Genomic DNA, 21,273 nt, shown 5'->3' with positions numbered 1-21,273 from the left:
CCAAGCGGACCAATGCCCTCATACAAAAACATAGTTGACTACATCCTCAATGTGTACCTGAACTCCTGCAAGGCCCAAAACACAATGCTGTTCTGTCATTTTTGACCCGACGTCAAACACTTGGGTATATATGTCTCGGACATTTCCATCGGGACCCAACTCATGTCACCCACGCTGTCTTGCCCAAGATTCGGCACAATGCGAGTAATGCCCTGTTGGACGTCTCCAACCAACTGCTGGATAGGATCAAGTCAGCCTAAAGGTTGGGGGGCCTAGCCGTTCCAGCCAATGGAATTAGCTCAATTCAGGAATTGAGTTTAGTCTTACAGTAAGGTACTGCTGGCTTTCCCGCTCTCTTATAGGGGAGAAAAGAACGAAGCTAAGAAGACCACAGGCCAAACAGAACGGTCCTGGAACCTGAAAAGGTACGGATGTCAGGCCAAGAAACGAGATGAGCAAAAATGGGAGATCCGAATATCGAGGTAGAGAGGGGAAAAATTTATGATGCAGGCATTTTGAACAACACATCGCTCACCCGATTCCCTGCATCACTGCCTAACCCACCTTTTCGCACCCTCCGTTTGAAATCAACATTGCTCCTACCAACGAAAACGGTTATGTCGCTGACGAATCTAACAGCGCCTTTGCCATGTGGCTAGCGTTAACGGACGAGCGCGCTTGTTTCGTTCGTCACCAATTCCAAAGTGGGAAGCTCTCCCAACCTACACAGTGCACCATGTACACAGAAGCGGCTTACGGAAAAGCCGGTGCCTTAGCACTTCTTCCCGACCCGTGTTCCGTACCATGGTGCAGATCGATTCCAGTTGGCCAGCGCAAGCCCGATACATCTCTCCATGTACAAATTACTCATCCTCACAGATTTTTTTTTTTGGTGGAATATCAGGCCAGACACTCACTTTCTATCACCTACCGGCTTGTCATACACCGTCAACAACTCACGCATTTCTCATACCCGAACCATCCTTGCCTGAATTCTGGCCAGATCACCCCTTGCTTATTACCTACAATGGCTTATGCCTCCGATGCCTGCTTCCATTTATCGACAGCGTGTTGCACACACGCCCCTCCACATGCCCTTGTGCTCCGTTCTGGACTTGGTTATCGATCCTCTAGTTCCCCGTTTATCCCAGCTTGGCCTCTCCGTTGGTGCTTGGTTCGCCCTTTGGATGTCTTTCCGGACCGTCCTTTCCTTTGTCACTCACATGCGGTGTGAATCTGGAAAAACCTGACAGGATCCTCACTTGATATTCCCTCCACCACTATGGGTCCACCAATACAAACGGTGATAGTAGCCTCTCGGCATATGCATTGCCTTTCTCTGAGCAATCGAAATCCATCTGCAGGCGAATCCGAGCCTTCCTTCATGACCGAAAGCTTCAGGGATCACCCCATCGGCTTTGCCATCCTCATGCTCGTTGGACATGTCGCCACGGCAGAAGAGTGGATGACAGGCCAGGCACTATCGAGACTAGTCCATCGTCGTCACCACCATCCCCGTCCTTGTCAACCTGATCCTATCTCCTGCCGGTTCACGAGCGGGGTCAAGGAAGGCCTGTCCACGAATAGAGTCACCAACTCTTATCCCCTCGAGATCATGATGGCTCGAAGTTGTCGACAGGGGGGAGGTTTAGAAAGATATAAAAGGGGGTTGTTGTTGACCAGCATGTTGAGTTTTTCTTTCTCCTTCTTCATCACATCTTTAGTTTTCAGATCCAAACCCAGGATCTTCTTGAAGACCTTGTTTACACTCTCAGACACCTTTGACAACCATCTTGACACTTGGTATTGTCTTCACATTACTTGACTCTTCGCAGTCTAGTTCCTGCATCACTCCACATCCCAATACCCACAAGTCCTCATCCGAACCCGGGGAAACCCCACAAACGCACAAGCCGGCATAACTCTATTCTTGGTCTCCACCACCGCAGTGACGTCTTCCGCATTCTAGGTCACACATTACACAGTCACAATCATGTCGTCAAACTACTCTACCCAGTATTACGCGGCTACTGGCGCGCTTCCCATTCCTTCCGGAAAGGGACAATACCCCACGTATCCTGCCTACTACAACAGCAATGACAGCAACTACTCTGTCTCTCCTCCTGAGGAATCCGATCCGTCAGTGACTTCTGGGTCTGGCATGGGTCAATCCACCTATTCCGTTCCCGTTTCTACCTACGCTGGAAGCAGTCAGGGAGACTACGAGAGCGCGGGATCTGCGAGTGGCATCGATCTGAACGAGTACATGCAAGATCGGTTTGCGGACACATTCTCGCCGATCCCTCTCGATCGCTTGACGGTCGAGCAGGCTAAGATGTGAGTTTTTTTCTGGAGTGGGTGTGTCTTCCTGAACAATTGGCTAATTGGATCCACCTTAGCTCTGGCGGTCTGAACGCAAAGCACCGCGAGGTCCTTGAACTGCAGGCCAAGGCACAGGCCCGTCTTGCGAGGACAAGGGCGCGATTTGCCCAGGGACTTGAAGATGCCCAGGCAGTGCGGAAAGACCTCGAGTGGACACAGAAGAAAGTGACGTGAGTTTGACTTCCGAGAACGAATAGGAAGAGCGGACACAAACTGACGACTTCGACAAAGATCTCTTTCAGCCAAGGCGGCGAAGAAGCACCCCAAGGAGTACGCCAAGTCGCGCGCGCGTCACCCTTCCCCGGAGGCTTATTAAACCGCTGCGGTGACATTTGCATTGAAAAACGATTTCTCTTCATCTCTCTTTGTTCGGATTCAGCACACAGGGATCATACTTGCACATACCCCCTTTTTCATGTTTACTTTTTGCACTAAACGGGAAAATGTCCCGGAGGTCTTTTGAATTCTCAGCCTTGCGGAAGAGATGACGTTGGAAAAAGCATATCAGGCGCGGCAAAATTTAGCCGCGATATACGCCCCAGCGGAGACACGAGAAAAAACGGAGTCAGGTTTACGGTGATGACGGGGGTTGGTCGTTAGGTTGGGCTGGAATGCGTCAAGACGTGCAGCTTGCGTTGCGGCGTTTTCCTCGTCCAAACTCCACGCCCCCCTGCTCTTCCCTTACCACGGACCACATCGTTTCGGGAAAATACCCAGTTTCTTTGATTGGACTGTTTTTGGGGATTTCCTTGGGGGCCTTTTTTTCTTTCCTGGGATACTTTGTATGGGTTGGGTTAGAAGACGCATCCAGGCACCAGGCACCAGGCACAGTCACACCCCCTTTCAGTTTTATTGGCTTCGTTTCACTGGGGATGGAGGGTGGGAATCCGGATTCTGGGGGAGGTGACGGCGCAGGGGTCAGCCACATGTCGCGGGCGGAAGGGGAGATCCGAGCCGCTGCGGAACACACAAGCCTGGCAGGGCTGCAGGACGTGAGTGTCACTGCCGGCGTGATGGGCGTGGCAGCGGGAGCGACAGTGACGGTTGCTTTGCCTATTTGTCCAGCAGACTCGGAAAACGACTCTGAGACCCCGGAGGAGCTCCACACACCCACTGTTAAGGTACTGGCATGACACCCTCCCCAGCCGTCGTCCTGGGCGGCTTGTCGGCTTTTAGCTTGATCTGGCACATGTCCGGAGACCGTTCGGCACTTGGTCCGTTTCTCTGGTGCTGAACGGACCCCAGACACTGACGGACAGTGCGGACCGAAGTGCCGACTGACTGGGTACCTCCCCTCTGACCTCTGACAGTGGGGGAGACTATTGCCTCTTGAGGCTAGCCATCCATAGAGGCGGCGTGGGTGTTGTTCGGAAAGGGAAGTGGTTTGGTGCGCGTGGTTGGTGGATGGTTCATGGCTCTTCTGTATCTAGCCGGGTTTGCCTGTACCAGACAGGCAATGGGGTAGGATTCCGGGGATTTGGTGGCTTGGTTTCTCTCTTTGGATATAGTGCTTTAGGTCTCGGCTAGGCGTTTTAGGTAGCTTGTTTGGTTATATGTTGCTTTTGGCAGTAAAAAATGTTTTTTTCTGTTGAGGTGGGTGGTTTGATGTGATTGTGACTGTGACCTTGGTCGTAACCAGGGATATTTGGAAGGTACCCTGGCTTGGGTGGCGAGAGGCCATGGGTGAGTGGCGTATGCTGAGTGGTATCTGCTTCCCAGAATCGACACTAATGATGGGTAGGTTGATGGCCAGGTGTGAGGGTACCCTTGGCAAGGCAAGGTAAGGTAAGAAGAAGTAGACAATGACCTTGACGAAGAAAGACTCATGGAAATGTACATCTAGTTTCATGTGATGTGACCACATAGTGAAGGGTTGACCACTTGGTCCAATACTCCAACGCAGGTCAACATGTTCGAGTACACACGATCCATCACCGCCACCCATGGGTTGACCTTACCGCAGAGGAAGGTAAACATGTGCACACCATCCATCCACCCACTCACAGACTAGCCCAACCCATAAGACATCCATTAGCTACCCCACAGGACCTGAGCACTGGACAATTAGGTATCATCCAGGGGAGCGAAGTGAAAAGAACGACTGATGAGGACCTTGACTAAGAAATATAAAAGCATGACATGACATGACATAACATTAAAACATAAGAACTAGGGGTATCAAACCATCGACCGCTGTCACGGCGACCTCCAGCATCGGTGATAACGGGCAGACACTTCAGTAGTCGACGCACTTCAAGCTTGACCTTCAGCTTCGGCTAAAGTTCCTGCTTGTACTTCGATGCCGGTACCGGTTTCTTCTCCTACACCATCGTCAACACCATATCGAGATCGTCATCCCCTTTGCCATGCGCACCATCTTAACCACCCCGCACGCATCACAAGAAGTGAGGACAGGTCCCTTCATCTAGACTTAAGCCACCTCCTGCACAGCCTGCACAACCTGCACACCCTCCTGCTGAGCTGTCCCCTCCTGAGCACCCGACGGACCACCAGACCCGGCCCCAAACCCTCCACGACCACCACGGCCACCACCTCCAGACCGACTAGGCAACCACTTCCCCAAAGTGTCCAGCCCCCGCACCTTCTCCAGTCGCTCCCACGGGTTCTCGTTGCTCGAGGGGTCGTAGTAATCGGTGTACCAAGGTTTTGTTGGGTCACGGCCGTGGGTTCCACCGTGACCGCCCCTACCACCGCCTCTACCACCGCCTCGTCCACCATGACCACCTCTTTGGTTGTTTGGATTCTGGAAGCCTTGTTGAGTTGCCATTTGAACTTGCGGCTTAGGTGGTAGTGATGGATTAATCGACAGCGTCGTCGCCGTCGCCGTCATCGCACTCCTTCCCGCATCGACACCCTCCTCGTCATCGTCGCCAAGGTCGATTTCGTTGTCATCCAGATCAATTTCGTTCTCATCCTTCAGTCCACCTCCCGCCGTAGCTCCAACACTCCCCTCCTTCGGTGCATTGTTGAAAACCCTCCTCTGAACAGGCACGTCATTCGCCCCCGTCCCCTGTGGTGCTGGTCCAACGTAGGCGTCCACGCGGGAGTTGTACCTCCTCTTCTTTGAGGGACGGTCACCGGCAGCGGAGTTGTCGTCGTCGGGGTCGGAGTCTCCGCCGGCAAGGGGAGCTTGTTGGCCGAAGGAGGAGAAACCCATTGCTGCGGCCATGGCGGCTGCTTCGGCTTCTGGGTCGAGGAACACGTCGTCGTTGTTGTCCATGGGTGGTTGAGAGGGGTTTGGGTCGGCCATTTTGTGGTTGGGGATGGGGTGAGGGAAGGGTTGTGGCGGGGGAGATGGGGTGAGATGTAATGTTGATGATGAGGTTGGTTGGTTGAGCTTGAGCCTGGAGGTGGAGATGATGGAAGCGGTTTCGAGATTGGCAGAGATAAAATATGACCAGAGTCCCCTTCGGTAAGTTGATTCGAGTTCAAGATTGTTTCTGGTTCCTCAGGTTGTCGTTGATTGTCTTTTCGAGGAAGTGTGGAAGTTGATGTGAAGTCAAAAAAGGCCAGACCCAAACAACAACGCGCCAAGAAGTTCAAGAACCACAGAGCAAAAAGGTGGAGTCAAGACATGTCGTTGGAATCAGCCTTGTGGGGCCCCACTCGTTCTCTGCTAAAACAAAAGCAGCCGCACAGTGAATTGGGTGGATGCGTGCCGCTAACGAAGGCACCCTTGTCTCGGAATGTCACCCTCCCGATTGGAGGTTTTGTCACTTTTCACCTTCTTGACGGGCTGGAATTGGCTGTGACCGAGTCCTACGGCATGACACCTTACCTGAGCCGCTCGCGGTTGAATGTCACATGTTGGTGAGATATGACACAGCGGGAGAACATCTGAAAACATGGAAGAGAAGGGTGACAGAAAAGGACAGCTGATTCGATATGACTTCTTCCGTCGAAACTGAGGTGTATGGATTTGACGCGAGAAAGACACCAGGACAACTTATCAATGGGGAGTTTTCTTGATCTAATTCGTATCCCCAAGTCCCACGACGTTTCCCGTCATTTCTTTTTCTATTCGATACGCGGCCTATAACTTGAATCAAGATCTCTGGACTGGACCGGGAAGTTAGGGGATTCGAGCAACCTCAACCCCTGTGTTTCCAGTAAACCAATCGGTAATAGCGTAGCATTTCACACTGTTTCAGCTGACCCGATCCAACATCATCAAGACATCAACTTCTTCCACCCTTCAGCATCACTTTCATTCCATACGCGCACATACATAAGATCGCCCTGTCTACCCATCGATTCTGTTCGTCATATTTGTCTTCGATACCAATATTCCACTCACCATCTCCCCCATCAACCATCTTTAATCAACCAACCATGTCCACCACACCGCCGCCCACAACCACCACCTCCTCAGGGCCAGGCATCACCCTCCGCCTCCCCTACAAATACTCCCGCGACTCTTCCCACTCCTCCCAATCACCTCCACAAACAATCCCCTTCCCCCCCCTCTCCTTCCTCCACCGCACCTGGTCCGTAACCCACTCCACCCTCTCAATGTGGCGTTCAGCCCGCAACGTGCGCATCACCTACCGCCCCCTATCCCCAACCAAGGACGGTGTGCCTCGAGTCGACGACCTAGTCGAATACGAATCCCTCTCCGGCTCCGGCAGCCTTAAAAGCGTCTCCGGGGTAGACACAGGGAACTGGTCCCTTGCCAACATCAAAGATGATACCACATGTTGGGACTGGCGCGGAAGTGGCTGGTTGTTCTTTGTGAGCAGTCACTGGGAAATACTTGGGTGGGGAGAAATAAAGGACTGGGAGACGGGGGAGGTCAAGGAGAGGTGGGTGGTTACGTGGTTCGCGCCGACGGTTTTTACAAAAGAAGGGGTGGATGTTTATAGTGATTTGCGGGAGGGGGGAAGTAAGGAAATGGTGGAGGGGGTTTTAGAAGTTTTAAAACGGGTGGTGGAGGAGGGTGGGGAGGGAACGAAGGGGTTGAGAGAGATGGTGGAGGGGGATATGAGGGAGGTCAAGATTGAGCTGCCTTGGAAGGAGAGGTCGTAAGGTGACGAGATAGGGTGATGAGGAGGATTGGGATGCAATTTTTTGGGGGATTGGAGTTTGGTTTTGGTTGGGAGATATTGATTGGTTAATAGTTTTGGGTATCTTGTTCTCGCTATTTAATGTTGACGCTAGGTTGCTATTATTCCGAGATTTGGACGTCATGGCCAGCTGAGGCTATTACGCGCGATCATCCCTTCAATGTCTTGTCTTCTCATCATCTACCTTGTCTGCTCGGTGATGATGTCGGTGACGGCCATGCCTACCATCATGACCATCATGACCATCGCGATCCCTGTGCTTGCGATGCTCGTGGTCGTCTCGCTCCTTGCTAGACCGTCTGTGGTGCCTGTCACGACAGTGGTCTCTTCTCCTCTCCCTGTCTCTGTCATGCTCACGACTTCGTTCTCCGTCGCGGTTTCTGTCACTTTCCTCATGGTGATGACCTCGTTCACGATGTCTGTCATGGTCATGGTGACGGTCACGGTGCCGGTATCTACTTCCCGATCGGCCTCGTTCCCGCCTTTCTGACCGAGACCGCCTGTCGGACTCATCACCATGCCCTCTACTGTCTTGTCTCTCCCTGTGATGTTCTATTTGCCTCCTCTTTTCGCGTCGCCTTTCTTCCCTCCCCAATTCTCTTAGTACCCTTTCCCTCTCCTCATTCTCCCGTTCCCGTTCCTTGTTGATCTCACGCACCATCTTGGCACCCCTCTTCATCATCGCAAGCGGATCACTTGCACTCAGTCTTTCCACCTCACGAGCCTTCCGTCCTGGATCCTCCTTCCCAAACACATTCTTGGATGGAACCAGCGCAGCAACATCTCCATCCGGTGTCGCATACCAGGGGCCATTCTTCGCCAGCAAGCCTTCAGAATCCCTACCAGCCGCACTAGTAAAGCGTACCTGATGCTGTTCCGCTTCCTCACGCTTTCTCTTCGCTGCTTCCGTCTCTAGATCCTCACCCTTCTCCGCAAGCTTCAGCTCCTCTTCAGCAAACAACGTGATATGACCCTTGCTATCAACCAGCGATGCCGCAGTGGTGCTGGAAGCCGAATTCACAACCGGACCAGATAGCTCACTCGCTGCATTTGCCCCTACCATGGCACGTTCCCGCGCTACCCTCATTTCGAAATCGGTGTCATCTTCGCCTGCTCGCTTGCGCTTGCGTCCTCCTGCCAAGAGGTCGCGTTCACGATGACGGCGTCGTCCAGGGTCGTTGCTGGGATCTGCTGAAGAGACGGGTTCCTCTAAAGACGGCGGGACTTCACCGCGGAGAATGGCTAGACGACGTTCCGCGTCGACTTGTTGCATGCGTTGCTCTTCAGCTTCCTCGCGAGCACGGGCCTCGGCTTCGTCACGGCGGACGCGGGCGACGTTGTCTGTGTTGTAGACGTTCCATGATTTCTTGCCGAGGAGGTGACTTCATGGTGTTAGCGAATGTTGGTGAGATTCAAGAGTAAGTTGGAACTCACAGTGGCATATTGATATTCACACCGAGACGCTTATCTCGATGTTGAATGGTTGACGTTGTCGCGGAAGTATTCACCTTTTGGGAAACTCAGGGTTCTTATCTTATCGCTAGTCCAGTAACACGTGCCCCGCTCTTTGACGTACGTTGATCAGGGGCTCTAGGGGACCCGCTGACGGGAATTAGCGGTTCCAGTGCCTGAAAGCTGGACCGCCTGTACAAGTAATTTTTGACCATCTCCCCTTGACTATGGCCCTTAATTACAGCATTTCCTGTACAGCGTCAGTGGGACAAGCTGAAACCACGCGGTCACAGCAGGAGCTCGCGTTCCCTTCCATCGAGTCCCCTCTCGACGAAACATCGAAGCTCAAGACAGGCCTCTTATCTGGATAATACCTACACACCTTTGTCATACTCGACCATATCGCCATTGGCGACAGTCTTCAGCAATCAATCGTCGAACCAACATACCAACGTGTTTACTTGCGGCGAACCCAGTGCGCACCAACTCCGCACTCCCAACAACAACTACCATATAAACACCACCAAGGGCGACTGGTTCTCCCGACTTACACCCACCCAACATAGTCCTCGATACTCTTAACCCGTAATACACACACCACATTCGCCATGGATATTCGAGGCAATCTCTTCGGCAAGAAGCCCCAACCCCCACCAGGAGGAGCTGGTCTCCCCGGCCGTCCCGTTCAGCAAGCAGCGGGAGGCGGATATGGCGGCGGCGGCGCACCACCTACCAACTACGGCAGCCCAGGTGGTCGCGCTCCCTCGCAACCCCAATACGCTAGTGGCGGCGGTGGTGCCGGCTATGGCGCTGGAGGATATGGAGGTGCCCCATCCGAGAAGAGCTATGGCGGCGGCGGCGGCGGCGGTTACGGTGGACAGCCCGCTCCTGGCGGATACCGTCCTCAGTCAAGTGGTCGCGGTATTCCCCTTCGACTGGCAAAGGTTGATGATAAGACGTTGCAGAGTCTGTACATCTTTGGCAACATGTAAGTTAATGCGCACCCTACGGTCAGGTAAGCAAAGCCGCTAACCTTGAATACCAGTTGCGCCGTATCGCCCGATGACTTCCCCCCGAACCGCGACGGCTCCGATCTATACGTCCGCTTGACAGGAAGACAACTACGAGGAGATTACGTCGTGACGGCGCGCCCTACCCCTGGCTTCCGCTCGGGACACATCAGCTTGTCAGACCCCCAGCGAACATGGTGCGGTGTTGGCATGATGGACGAGTTGATGGGAGAGGTCTACGACCCCTTTGCCCGTGGAGGCGACGCCTACATTGGCTCCATGGATGTCGAGATCGGATTTGCGTCAGCCAACAGAATCATTGATGCTCCCTATGACCAGGATGAGCTTGCCAAGATCTTCGTCAAGACCTTCCAGAACCAGATCTTTGCTCCCGGTCAAAGGTTCCTCCTCGACGTCAAGAACATCCCCTTGGCTGTCATGGTCAAGACGGTCACTCTGGTTGACCTGAGCATGGGGGGCACTGGCGAGGCTCCCACACGCAGTGACCCTGGAGCCCGCGGTATTCTCACCAACCAGGCCAGCATTGGCTTCTACAAGGATGCTAGGTCACCCATCAAGCTCAAGGGCTCCAACAAGCGCCCAGCGGCCAACGCCATCATTGCCCCAGACTTCAAGTTCGAGGATATGGGTATCGGTGGTTTGGATACCGAGTTCTCCACCATCTTCCGTCGTGCCTTCGCCTCTCGTATCTTCCCCCCTGGACTCATCGAGAAGCTCGGTATTATGCACGTCAAGGGTATGCTGCTTTATGGTCCTCCCGGTACCGGCAAGACCCTCATTGCTAGACAGATCGGCAAGATGCTCAACGCCAGGGAGCCCAAGGTCATCAACGGTCCCGAAGTGTTGAACAAGTACGTTGGTCAGTCTGAAGAGAACATCCGTAAGCTCTTCGCCGATGCCGAGAAGGAGTACAAGGAGAAGGGCGACGAGTCCGGTCTGCATATCATCATCTTCGACGAGTTGGATGCCGTGTGCAAGCAGAGAGGTTCTGGTGCTGGCGGCGGTACCGGTGTCGGTGACAGTGTTGTCAACCAGCTGCTCTCCAAGCTTGACGGTGTTGACCAGCTCAACAACATCCTCCTTATCGGAATGACCAACCGTAAGGACATGATCGATGACGCCTTGCTTCGTCCCGGTCGTCTCGAGGTCCAGATCGAGATCTCGCTTCCCGATGAGCATGGCCGTGGCCAGATTCTCAAGATCCATACCTCCAAGATGAAGGAGAACAAGGTCATGGCTGATGACGTCGACCTCGCTGAGCTTGCCACTCTCACCAAGAATTTCTCTGGTGCCGAGCTTAGCGGTCTCGTCAAGTCCGCCACTTCCTACGCCTTCTCTCGACACATCAAAGTCGGCACCATGGCTGGCGTCTCCGAAGACGTGGCCAACATGAAGGTCAACCGCCAAGATTTCCTCAACGCCCTTGAGGAAGTCAAGCCCGCCTTCGGTGCCGACGAGTCCGAGCTCGAGAAGCACTTGGCCTACGGCGTCATCCACTACTCCAAGAGCATCACCTCGATCCTAGAGGACGGTCTGCTCTACGTCAACAACGTGCGCAAGCTCGAGCGTCTCAAGCACATGACCGTCCTCCTCCACGGTCCTTCGGCCTCCGGAAAGACCGCCTTGGCCGCCCACATCGCCATGAAGTCCGACTTCCCCTTCATCAAGACCATCACGCCCTCGGACATGGTCGGCTTCCGCGACGAAGTGGCCAAGAAGGACTACCTGCACAAGATCTTCACTGACGCTTACAAGTCCCCGCTCTCCCTCCTCATCATCGACAACCTCGAGCGCATCATCGAATGGAACCCCGTCGGCCCGCGCTTGTCCAACACCATCCTCCAAGCGCTCGTCACCCTTTTGGTTACTCCCCCGCCCAAGGGCCACCGCCTGTTGATCCTCGCCACGACTTCTCAGCGTTCTGTCATGGAGCAGTTGGATGTCACTGAGTCGTTCGATTACCAGATTGCCGTCCCGGCTGTGAACAATCTCCAGGAGCTTGGCGCCGTGTTGAACGAGGTCGGTGCGTTTGGCGGTGACCAGTCGGCTATTACTGAGGTGCTGAGTACTCTCCGCGAGTATACGGGCTCGGATAGCGTCGGTGTAGGTGTGAGGACGATCTTGACGGTGGCGGAGAGCGCGGACACGAGTCCTGATCCTAAGGACTGGTTCGTGGAGAAGATGGCGGGGTTGATTGCTCGGTATAATATTAGGTAGAGAGGTGGATATAGAGGTAGAGGTAAAGGGTAAAAGTGAGGATGAGAATGGTATAGGGATGGATTAAGTTCGGTGGATTTCTTAAGATATAGATGTTGATGGATGGTTGGGTTGTTCATGATTGGAATATGGTTAATATAGACCAACGCTTTCTTCTCGTTCCTGCTGCGATCCTTACTCCATGAATGATTGGTATCTAGGGCGTACGAAGAGGGCATACCAAACTTCCGCGCTGGAGTGACCTCCACAGGCTTGCGCATGTTCATGCTAATATCATTATGGAAGGCCACGGCTCGTGCCAGTATCTGGTATGTATCTCTGCACCGAAAACCCATCACAGACCCCGATGACGACACTTGCAACAAACAGCTAATCAATTACATTATCTGCCGTGACCTCACCATTTCTCCCATAGGCACAGCGATGCGGTAGCCGCAACCTAGTCATTGACGCTGCCGAGAGATGCTAACAAGAAGAACTACCAACCAGCCGTAGAGTACTACCGAGACCATGCTGGTGCCTACCTACCTTACCTATAGTTGGTCCCTCTACTCCCTTCTATCACAAGTCGCAAATACCAGACCCGTCGCAAAACCTGGCAGTTGAGTTCAACTGGTCACCAGTCGCCGCCTCCTTAGATATGCACCCTTATCTTTAGCTACCTGCTCTGCCTTCCCATTCCTTCTGCTTCTTGATACCCTTTTCGCCAACACTTGTTGGCTACCTCTAGAAAGCGCCAGACAAGATGTTCTCGATTCTTGCCAAGCTGGATGCCATGGAAGCGGGATGGTCTTGAGTTCTGCGAGATGAGCTTTCGAGTTGATCAACTGGCAGTTTGCGCCCCCCTTCCCTCACGAACCGACACTTCCCTCTCTTCCTCCACTTTCCTCCACTTGCTGTGGACAGAGTATCTTTGGTAGCCACGAAGCGTCAGACGAAAGTGTCCTTGCTCTTGCCGAGCTGGATGGATGGCCTTGAGCTGCGAGAGGAAAGAAAGCTTGGAAAGGATGTTGATGGTATCCTGCAGGTGTGATCGTCGGGGGTGCAAGTGGCTTCCATGTCTCCTCCTCGGTGTCGTTTTCGAATCACAGAGGAGGTTCGGTCAAGGAGTTTGTACACGACACTATCGCGAAGCTTGTTCAACGAAGATGGTTCGCTGATTTTCCCAGCTCCAGGCGTTCTTCACCGAGCTTCATGTTCGTGATCCAGCGTCGAAATGTTGAGCTCAATGTCGGTACATCTGGGCCGACACTGATCACATATTCTTGCTCAATGTCCGAATGTGGTCAAGTGTCACTGATGCATTTTGGAAGTTTGGGGAGAGTTGATGGGGAGTATCAAACCGATTAAGTCTAAGAATATTGGACTGTGGTGTTGGACATCTCCTTCCTCTTCACTGTTTACTGATCTGGGAGTGATCACCCATTGTCATTTGGACAAGATTCCTTCTCGAGGCATATTCAAGCCTGTTTTCTGTTCATCTTCCTTCTGCCATCCGTCCATCCTCCCCTTCTGTTGCCAGGCCTTGGTTACTCTCTTTTCTATGCGGTCCTTACGGTTTCTGCCGCCTTCATTACTGGATAGAAAGCGCACATTGGTTGAGGCAGAAGGCATCATCACATCAAGGAAGTCATGGGAGCCAAACTATGCAGGAGTTCCTGCAAAGACGCACGTCAGGAAGCATGGCTGCAAGCCCAAAAACAAATCAGCATGGCTGATTGGAAGTCATGAGGGGACCAGTGCCCAGGTGTATAAGATGGGCTTCCCCCGCCCCTTTTACCAGAACCGTTTTTCATCCAGACTCAAGCACTTCTTCCACTTTTTGGCTGGCTCTTCTTGCTGAGCTTCCTCAATCCCTCTGACTGGATTTTCCTTCTTCTTCGCACAATCAAACACTTATACACCCTTCAACTTACTCTTCTCGGGTTTTCCTATTACACACTGATGCATCTGCCTGCCTTGGATCGAACACACCTCATTAATGACATTCATCAGCCACACCACAGTAATTTCAACCCATCTCCGCCTCAACGCACCCCACCAACGACCTCTAAACCTACTCTCGATGCTCACCACATCAGGTTTCATTATACCATGGTTCGTCCAAACCATCTTTCGCTTCACATCCAACCGAGTGCAGTCATGCTAACTTTTGTTGTCAACAGGCCCTTCGGTTTCGTATCTTACAACTTCGGAAAGCCACCGCCATGTGCTTCGCACAGTTTTTCTTCGGTCCTATTATCTTCATTGTCGACGTCGTGACTGGCACCCACCCACTGTCGCTCGACAAACAGGTTGCCGTTTAAAACTCTGTCGAGACTCGCAACTTCTCTGTCGACTACCATCATTGACGGTGGACAATGAAGGGGACCTAGACGGAGCCTGAGACATCCATACGCTGCTGGGTCTGGCCTTGATTCATTCTCGCGGTGCCTGTTTCCGATGACGACGTGGATGGCAAGGGGATCTAGACGGGGCCTGAGCTGAGGCCGATTCTAAAGAGGCGGGGGCCGAGAGAAGACAGCAGAAGCAACACCCTGACGCGCAAGTCGGTACGCTTTGCTGACAGGTGCAAAGATCCGATACCGGTTCCTCCGGAGGTCTTCAGTCTCTCCGACCCCCTTCAATGGCAGGGTGTTCTCCCGTTTCCCAAACTCGATATTACCTCTTATATTGCAACGACCGCGGCGTTAACATTCTGTTATGCGCCCACCGGAAAGATCAGAATCATATTTGTGCTCCGTGCTTCTAAATCAGATTGCTGCATGGAAAAGCTGTCTCCTCCTCCATCAACATCATGACGGTGGCCTCTCTTCCCCGAGCGCCCACGAAGGCCTCTACCCCTCCTCCAGCGTCTCGGCTATACTGGTACCAACTCAGCACTTCTTCTTATTCTCTTCCCTCGTCCTACAAACTCACATGCTATGAATTCGTTCTTTTTTGGTTGGACCAGATTGGCAAGAGAATGTGGGCTACCAAAGGCCACCAACTACACAAGGCCATGTTGGTTGCAATGGCCGACGAAGCAGGTCATCATCTCGATGACAAATGGGATCTCCCCAAGTTCGGACGCCGAAATTGACGAAGAGCAAGCAATTGGGCTAATGGGCATTGCAAAACACATCGCAATGTAGGAGGCTCCGATCGTCGAAGATACAACGATGCCGATGATGGAGACGGCATACCAGTAGGGCCCGGACGAAACAGAAGCGCTGGCGCCGAGATGACCTGTTCGAGACCTCCCGCACCCCGTGTGCTTGAATTGATGCGTTTCGTCCCTCTGAGGCGAGCCGGCGGAGAGAGTGGCAGCTGGAAGGTTGAGAGCCTCGGATTCGGTCTGGAGATGCCAGGCGTGCCATGTCCGACGCCTTTCCTGCCGCTCGACTTGACCAGTCTCGCCAGTCACCCTAAACCAGCTTTGCCGAACAGCCTCACTGGAACCATCACGAACCAAATATCCATCATCGTTCTAGAGGCTTCTTACGAACAATGAGATTTCCCATCCACTACGAGTGTCCGCATCGTTGCCGCACTCTCGACCCACGAACGTCCCAATTTCGACAATTTCTCTGTCTGCTCGTCGTTCCATCCAACTGAAGAAGCAGATTGGTTATCCGACCACTCCTTTTTCAACAGCCCACGTCCCGCTGTAAGAAGAAGCAGAAAGCACACGTCGCAAGGCGCAGGTCGGATTGTGGCTCCGACATTTCCACACTTTCAGAAAGAGAGAGGCGTCAGCAACGGCGCCGGGAAAACGACGAGCGTGTACGTCAGTATCAACGCTGCCGATCGTCGTGACCGTGAAGAGAAGCAGCGCAAGGCTCGGGTCGCTCTGGAGGCCCGCTTGCAACGTCAAAGAGACGCCCGACAGACTCCAGGTATACAGTACATTCGCCTTCCCTCCCGTTATGTTTTCAAGTTAGTCATCCAAGAATCCCAGCCCGCTATTTCATCCGATCCTGCCATCCATCGAGACTTTGAGTGAAGCAAAGAGATATCATGACCTCTTCAATTGAAAACAATACTGCGTGGTTCCTCTCCCAGGGTACACGCGAAAACGCTCCCATCTGCGGGTTGTTTGGGCCACGAATATTTCCATGATACCCTCAAGACTTATTAACAAGACCCTGAGGCGTTTAACCACCCGTCGTTATTACACCATTTGATATTGACACAATGCCTAAGCTTCACCCGAAGAATATTCTTGTCAAGTTTCAGCATCTAAGAGGTAGCTTCAAGCATCTCACCTCACGGACCTCTGTTCGTCGAACTTCCCCCCCTCAAGGAAGATTGGCTTACCCACCACCACTGGAACCACGGACGCTGAGGCTGCTACTAACACCTCTCTTACTCACCCCTCCTCCTCCTCCTCTCCTTGCGACACTTCGGTGTCACCTTATGGCCGATTCGGTCCTTTCAGAGATTGATTGGCAACCCTTACTTAAAGCATCCATCCGGAGACAGTAAAACTTCGGACATCAATTCCGCAGCGGCCCAGCCGTCCTCTGACCCAAGCGCTGTTTTTGACGCCTCCGCATTCTCCAAAATCAATTGGCATCCGCTGGTGCAAGCGGCTGCCGTAGACGCTGGTGACGACCCAGCATTTTCGGAAGTCGATTGGAAGCCACTGCTTGAAGCAGTCCAAGATGAAGACACCGGCGGTATTGACTCCGAGATCGACTGGCTGGCTCTAGGTGGACCTGAGCGAGATGAAGCAGATATCAATTCCGACACCGACTGGCTTTACGCAGACATCTGGGAAGACACAAGTGATGATGACGACCTTGACTGGTTCTCCCCACACATCTGGGATGATTTTTCAGATCTCGACTCCGACCTCACCTCGGAGCTCGGACGAGGTAGGCTGGCTTTGCCTCGACTTTTGGTGACTTTGATTTCTTGGCGTTTTTTTTTTGGCTTCCTGGCAGACCCTGTCTGGCCTGGCTCCGACTCCGTACCGTGCTTCGACTTCGGAATCTGACCTTCTTGACACAATGATGTCCAGCTTGAGTTTTCGGAATTTAACCCGGAGCAGAAATTCCCATCTGGGTCAAATGATATCAACAGACTTCTACCGCATCATGTTCGATTCTCTTCCGGGTGTAATCCGGGAAGATTTAGTACCTAGGTACTTATGAGACTGGACCTCATGCTGGGTGGCGGCTAGATCGGACTCCCACCATCTTAAGATACTATTGTTCAGCTGGCGGAGAATATGTGTATTGTCGATCTCTTCACCCTGGGCATGAGAGTCGAGTGGAAAACATGTCCTATGGAATGGTGCCTCAAATCCAGGATCACCCTTCAAGACCTCATGAGACCTCAGGCTCAGACTCAATATCAGAGTACCTTACCTAGATGGAGCAAGCATCAGCAACAACGGCGACGCTCTACCGAGGTACAAGACAAGCGTTTTTTGAGTTCATCACAGCAAAATCTCTGGGCCTTGACCTCCTATTACAAGTGCGGTACTTACACGCGTATCATGTACCCAAGTACTTGTAAGTGGTATTTTGCCACCTGAGCTTGGAAGGCTAATGGCATGGATTATGTACTGATAGAAGTGATAACCTAGCCCAATCATCAAGCTCATGGCGGAAACACTGGTATGCATACTATGCACGTATTACATGTATACATTTATAACGAAGATTAAACTGCTTCTCGGCTACCGACAATACGAAGATGATATAGGAGTGTTAGTGGCGGTCTATTTTCTTCATCTGTTCGTTCTAAGAGAATATTAGACCAATTCTGGGCCACCAAGGGGCTAACCCGGATAGTAGTTCTACTGTACTGTATTGGCGTGTTTCATATACTGGTTCGAGTTGACTGCGTTTAAAGGGAAGTGGAGTGGTTCCTCCGATGACGGGCGGCCGACGATGCTGAAATTAACAGAGATGGCGGTGTATAGCACGTACCTACCTACCTTTGGAGACGTCTGGTCAACTTTGCTAGACGTTTTGACATCCAATAGACGTGTTTTGCTTTATAACGGAGGCGTGAATTTGAGGTAAAATATGTGTTTTTACATCTAACCGATGTGTATTCTTCGATGACTGAGGCTTAACGTAAGTGTGAATATGTGATCATTGATGTAGGTGAGGCATCTTGGATTTGAACTTTGGTATTTTCCACTAGTTAGTTGTGAGGTGTTTCTCAATGGGTTGCATATGTCTTGATGGGAGTAAAAAAATGACAGCCAACTGGTACCGGACTGTGAACGCTTATCGGTGGCGAATAGATGTGACTTAGTAACGAAGAAGGGAGAATCGGTGGGGAAAGACATCAAACCTATTATAGCGGAGAAACAAAGGAGCAGTGAAATGGCTGTCAGAAAGAAATAAGGGGTATAATAATGGTCGTAAGCCCTAAGGTCTTGAAGTTCTCTTCAAGTCCGTGATCAAGTGTCACAGACACTACAACAACATTTACCAAAGTTTCACAATTGGACAAATAGCGACTACAGAACTAAAATATCATTACCAATACTAGCGAGTGTATAATGTAGAAATAAGGGTAATAAAAAGCGTGTGGGTATATTCGTCAAACAATAACATGTACTTGTAACGAGCGATCCCCATGGTATAAACCAAAACAAAAGTCATTTCCCATTATCGCTTCCCAAAACCGTGCCTTCCAACTGTAGCCTTGAAGAAAGGAAACCAAAAAAAAAAGCCCATGGGTCTTCTTTAAAGAAAATATGAACTTTCAAAGAAGAGAAAACGGTTCGAAGCGAGACGCGAGCGATACGCAGAGTAATGATGCTGGTGCAAAGCCCCCGATTAAGCTCTAGCTCAGCAGCGGTAGGCTGTATAAAGTATTGGGATGTGTCTCATCGTTGTTGTCGCGCTGATTGGGCCATATACTCCGTAGAGGCTCATTTCCCGCTGTCATCGTTGTTGTCGCGCTGATTGGGCCATATACTCCGTAGAGGCTCATTTCCCGCTGTCATCGTTGCCTGAAAGTGTAAAACCGTCCAAGTCATCGACCATCAAATCAAATCATGATACCGTACTCCTGGGGGCTTAGATGTTCTCAACAATGTGGGCATTCAATGCCTGCTGGAATCCTGAATCGGAACCTCCAAAGTTCTGGAACGAGGTCGTCGTGTTGTTATTCTTCGCACCACTACCCTCGCCCTCGTTGAAAGATCCCGGAGCATCCAGCGAGGCATTGAATTGGGCCTGAGTAGGCATCGTATGGTTGGTCGCCGGCAAGAAGATGACCTTGCTGTTTGCCGACTTGGCCATGGCCTGCATAGCCTCGAGGTACCGGATCTGCATAGCGGGCGCAGAGCTTAAGATGTCGGCGGCCTGCCTCATCAGCTTCGAGGCCTCGACCTCGGCCTTGGCGGCAATGATCTTGCTCTCGCCGATACGCTTACTCTGGGCCGCCATGGAGAGGGAGTCTTGCAGCTCGTGGGAGAAGATGATGTCCTTGATGAGCATGCTCTCGACGGCAACACCCCATTCGGCCGCGACGTCCTCGATGATCTCCCCGATGGACTGGGCAATCTCCTCGCGACGCTCGATCACGTCCTGCAGCACACGGGCACCGATGACATGGCGCAGCGTGGTCTGGGTACGCTCGATAAGGGCCTGCTTGACGTTGGTAATACCGAACGCGGCCTTGTGGGGGCTGACGATGTGGTAGTAGATAACGCTCGTCAACTGAACGGTAACGTTGTCCTTGGTCATGCACACCTGCTGCGGAACCTCGACGATCTGGATCTTGACGTCCACCTGGATCAGCTTCTCGGAGCACGGGTTGACGCGAACGAGACCCGGGTCGACGGCCTTGTAGAAGCGGCCGAACTTGGTCACCAGGCCGACGTTACCTTGCTCGACCGTCTTGTAGGGGTTGGGACAGACGACGCAGCAGGGGATGGCGCCGAGGGTGCCGATGATTGTGCCCAGGCCGCTGATCAGGTAGCCGTACCAGTCCTTGGGGTCGGCCTCGTGGGTGATGATGCTGGCGTAGGACTTTTGGAGGTCCTCGGCCTTGGGAGGTTGGACGGCCATGGGAGCTTGAGGTCGGAACCCGCCGGTGCCGTTTGTCGGGTGGTCCGAGTGGTCGTGGGCATCGTATTCGACGAGGGGGGTCTTGCCCTTGAGGGGAACCTGGGCAGTCGAGATGGAGCTCATGGTTGCGGATTGCGGAGGTGGTGGCGATAGCGAGGTGTGTTGTGGAAGAAAGGGAGTAAGTGGCTGTTGATGTTATTGTTGTCGTTGCGCTGAGTTGGATGGATGGGTGTTAGCCATACAAGTGTAAGTGGTGGATGGAATGTGGAAATCCAGAACAATTTGAGGGAGGGGGGAGAGGGAACCTTTAAGGATTCTCGAACCCAGCGATGTGGCCAGGACGACAGGACAGAGTGTGATTGCATGTATGACTGCCTCATGGTAGATAGGTAGTATCTGAAAAGTCTGGCCCGGATACAAGTGTGCAGCGTGCATCTCCGAAAGACAAGAAACGAAAGAAGGTGGTGTGGTGTGGTGTGCTCAGGCGTGGTTCCTGTCGTGTAAGCGATAACATTTCCTAAAAGGGATGTTAGTGACAGGGGTCTATGTGGGGAAGGGCGGCAGGAGCAGGGCCCCAGCCAGTTAGGGCATGGCGCTGGGGTCGTCCTGCAAGGTGCATTTTTTAGCGGTTGATCTGGAAATCAGTGGATGATGTTAGTGTTGCATCGTGGTGTCATTTCCCCGCATGTACTCTGGTCGGGCACTTTCCAGTTCTTCTCCAACTTGGTCTAACTTCAACAACTTCCACTACTTCCGTTCGTCTTTTCACCACGCCGACATATCAGCACGTACATCGATTCGTTGGCTTCATCGAATCCCCATTTCTCACACCGACAAGATAATGGCTATCTGTCTTGAAGTATTCAAAATGCCTCATAGGCAAACGCCTTGCCTCCTTCCCTGCACTGCCTCGTCAACGCCCTCAGAATTATCACGAGGTCCAAGTAACCAATTGAAAGGGAGGGCATCGCAAAACTCCAAAATTCAGTTGCCGATGTCCGACCAACCGACCGGCCAGCCTTACACTATATGCTCTGCACTGGATAAGGATCGTTGATATTGGGGTCTGTTGGCACGCCACCC

The 21,273-nt window shown here is 52.4% G+C and overlaps 6 protein-coding genes across 6 annotated transcripts; 3 read left to right on the top strand and 3 right to left on the bottom strand.

Moving 5' to 3' along the window:
- The first annotated feature begins 856 nt into the window (after positions 1-856).
- Positions 857-3,976, top strand: SMAC4_08257 (uncharacterized protein). The gene is made up of 3 exons (XM_003345201.2): positions 857-2,337; positions 2,400-2,552; positions 2,614-3,976. Exons 1-3 carry the CDS (start codon positions 1,994-1,996, stop codon positions 2,696-2,698), a joined length of 582 nt encoding a protein of 193 aa, XP_003345249.1. The 5' UTR covers positions 857-1,993; the 3' UTR covers positions 2,699-3,976.
- Positions 3,977-4,059: 83 nt separating this feature from the next.
- On the bottom strand, positions 4,060-5,653 carry SMAC4_08258 (uncharacterized protein; the record flags this gene model as incomplete). The annotated part of the gene is made up of 1 exon (XM_003345202.2): positions 4,060-5,653. The coding sequence occupies one exon, from the start codon at positions 5,651-5,653 to the stop codon at positions 4,814-4,816; it is 840 nt and encodes a 279-aa protein (XP_003345250.1). The 3' UTR covers positions 4,060-4,813.
- A 1,082-nt stretch (positions 5,654-6,735) lies between these two features.
- Positions 6,736-7,428, top strand: SMAC4_08259 (uncharacterized protein; the record flags this gene model as incomplete). The annotated part of the gene is made up of 1 exon (XM_003345203.1): positions 6,736-7,428. The coding sequence occupies one exon, from the start codon at positions 6,736-6,738 to the stop codon at positions 7,426-7,428; it is 693 nt and encodes a 230-aa protein (XP_003345251.1).
- Positions 7,429-7,623: 195 nt separating this feature from the next.
- Positions 7,624-8,955, bottom strand: SMAC4_08260 (uncharacterized protein; the record flags this gene model as incomplete). The annotated part of the gene is made up of 2 exons (XM_066090769.1): positions 8,901-8,955; positions 7,624-8,848 (listed from the first exon to the last, which is right to left on the bottom strand). The coding sequence occupies exons 1-2, from the start codon at positions 8,906-8,908 to the stop codon at positions 7,624-7,626; spliced, it is 1,233 nt and encodes a 410-aa protein (XP_065947111.1). The 5' UTR covers positions 8,909-8,955.
- Positions 8,956-9,255: 300 nt separating this feature from the next.
- Positions 9,256-12,336, top strand: SMAC4_08261 (uncharacterized protein). The gene is made up of 2 exons (XM_003345205.2): positions 9,256-9,906; positions 9,964-12,336. Exons 1-2 carry the CDS (start codon positions 9,527-9,529, stop codon positions 12,164-12,166), a joined length of 2,583 nt encoding a protein of 860 aa, XP_003345253.2. The 5' UTR covers positions 9,256-9,526; the 3' UTR covers positions 12,167-12,336.
- Positions 12,337-19,002: 6,666 nt separating this feature from the next.
- Positions 19,003-20,433, bottom strand: SMAC4_08263 (uncharacterized protein). The gene has a single exon (XM_003345206.2). The coding sequence runs from the start codon at positions 20,311-20,313 to the stop codon at positions 19,195-19,197; it is 1,119 nt and encodes a 372-aa protein (XP_003345254.1). The 5' UTR covers positions 20,314-20,433; the 3' UTR covers positions 19,003-19,194.
- Between the last annotated feature and the right edge of the window lie 840 nt (positions 20,434-21,273).

This window comes from Sordaria macrospora, chromosome 5, assembly GCF_033870435.1.
Source record: "Sordaria macrospora chromosome 5, complete sequence".
Lineage (NCBI taxonomy): Eukaryota > Fungi > Ascomycota > Sordariomycetes > Sordariales > Sordariaceae > Sordaria > Sordaria macrospora.
Note: the sequence above shows the minus strand (reverse complement) of the source record. Positions and strands in the feature narration are given on the sequence as shown.

What these genes read in the sequence shown, in the direction of transcription:
- SMAC4_08257 (XM_003345201.2), top strand. Translation starts at nt 1,994, where the DNA reads ATGTCGTCAAACTACTCTACCCAGTATTACGCGGCTACTGGCGCGCTT. An exon ending in ACGGTCGAGCAGGCTAAGAT is followed by an intron (nt 2,338 to 2,399) that starts GTGAGTTTTTTT and finishes GATCCACCTTAG; the next exon opens with CTCTGGCGGTCTGAACGCAA. An exon ending in TGGACACAGAAGAAAGTGAC is followed by an intron (nt 2,553 to 2,613) that starts GTGAGTTTGACT and finishes ACTTCGACAAAG; the next exon opens with ATCTCTTTCAGCCAAGGCGG.
- SMAC4_08261 (XM_003345205.2), top strand. Translation starts at nt 9,527, where the DNA reads ATGGATATTCGAGGCAATCTCTTCGGCAAGAAGCCCCAACCCCCACCA. An exon ending in CTGTACATCTTTGGCAACAT is followed by an intron (nt 9,907 to 9,963) that starts GTAAGTTAATGC and finishes CTTGAATACCAG; the next exon opens with TTGCGCCGTATCGCCCGATG.
- SMAC4_08263 (XM_003345206.2), bottom strand. Translation starts at nt 20,313, where the DNA reads ATGAGCTCCATCTCGACTGCCCAGGTTCCCCTCAAGGGCAAGACCCCC.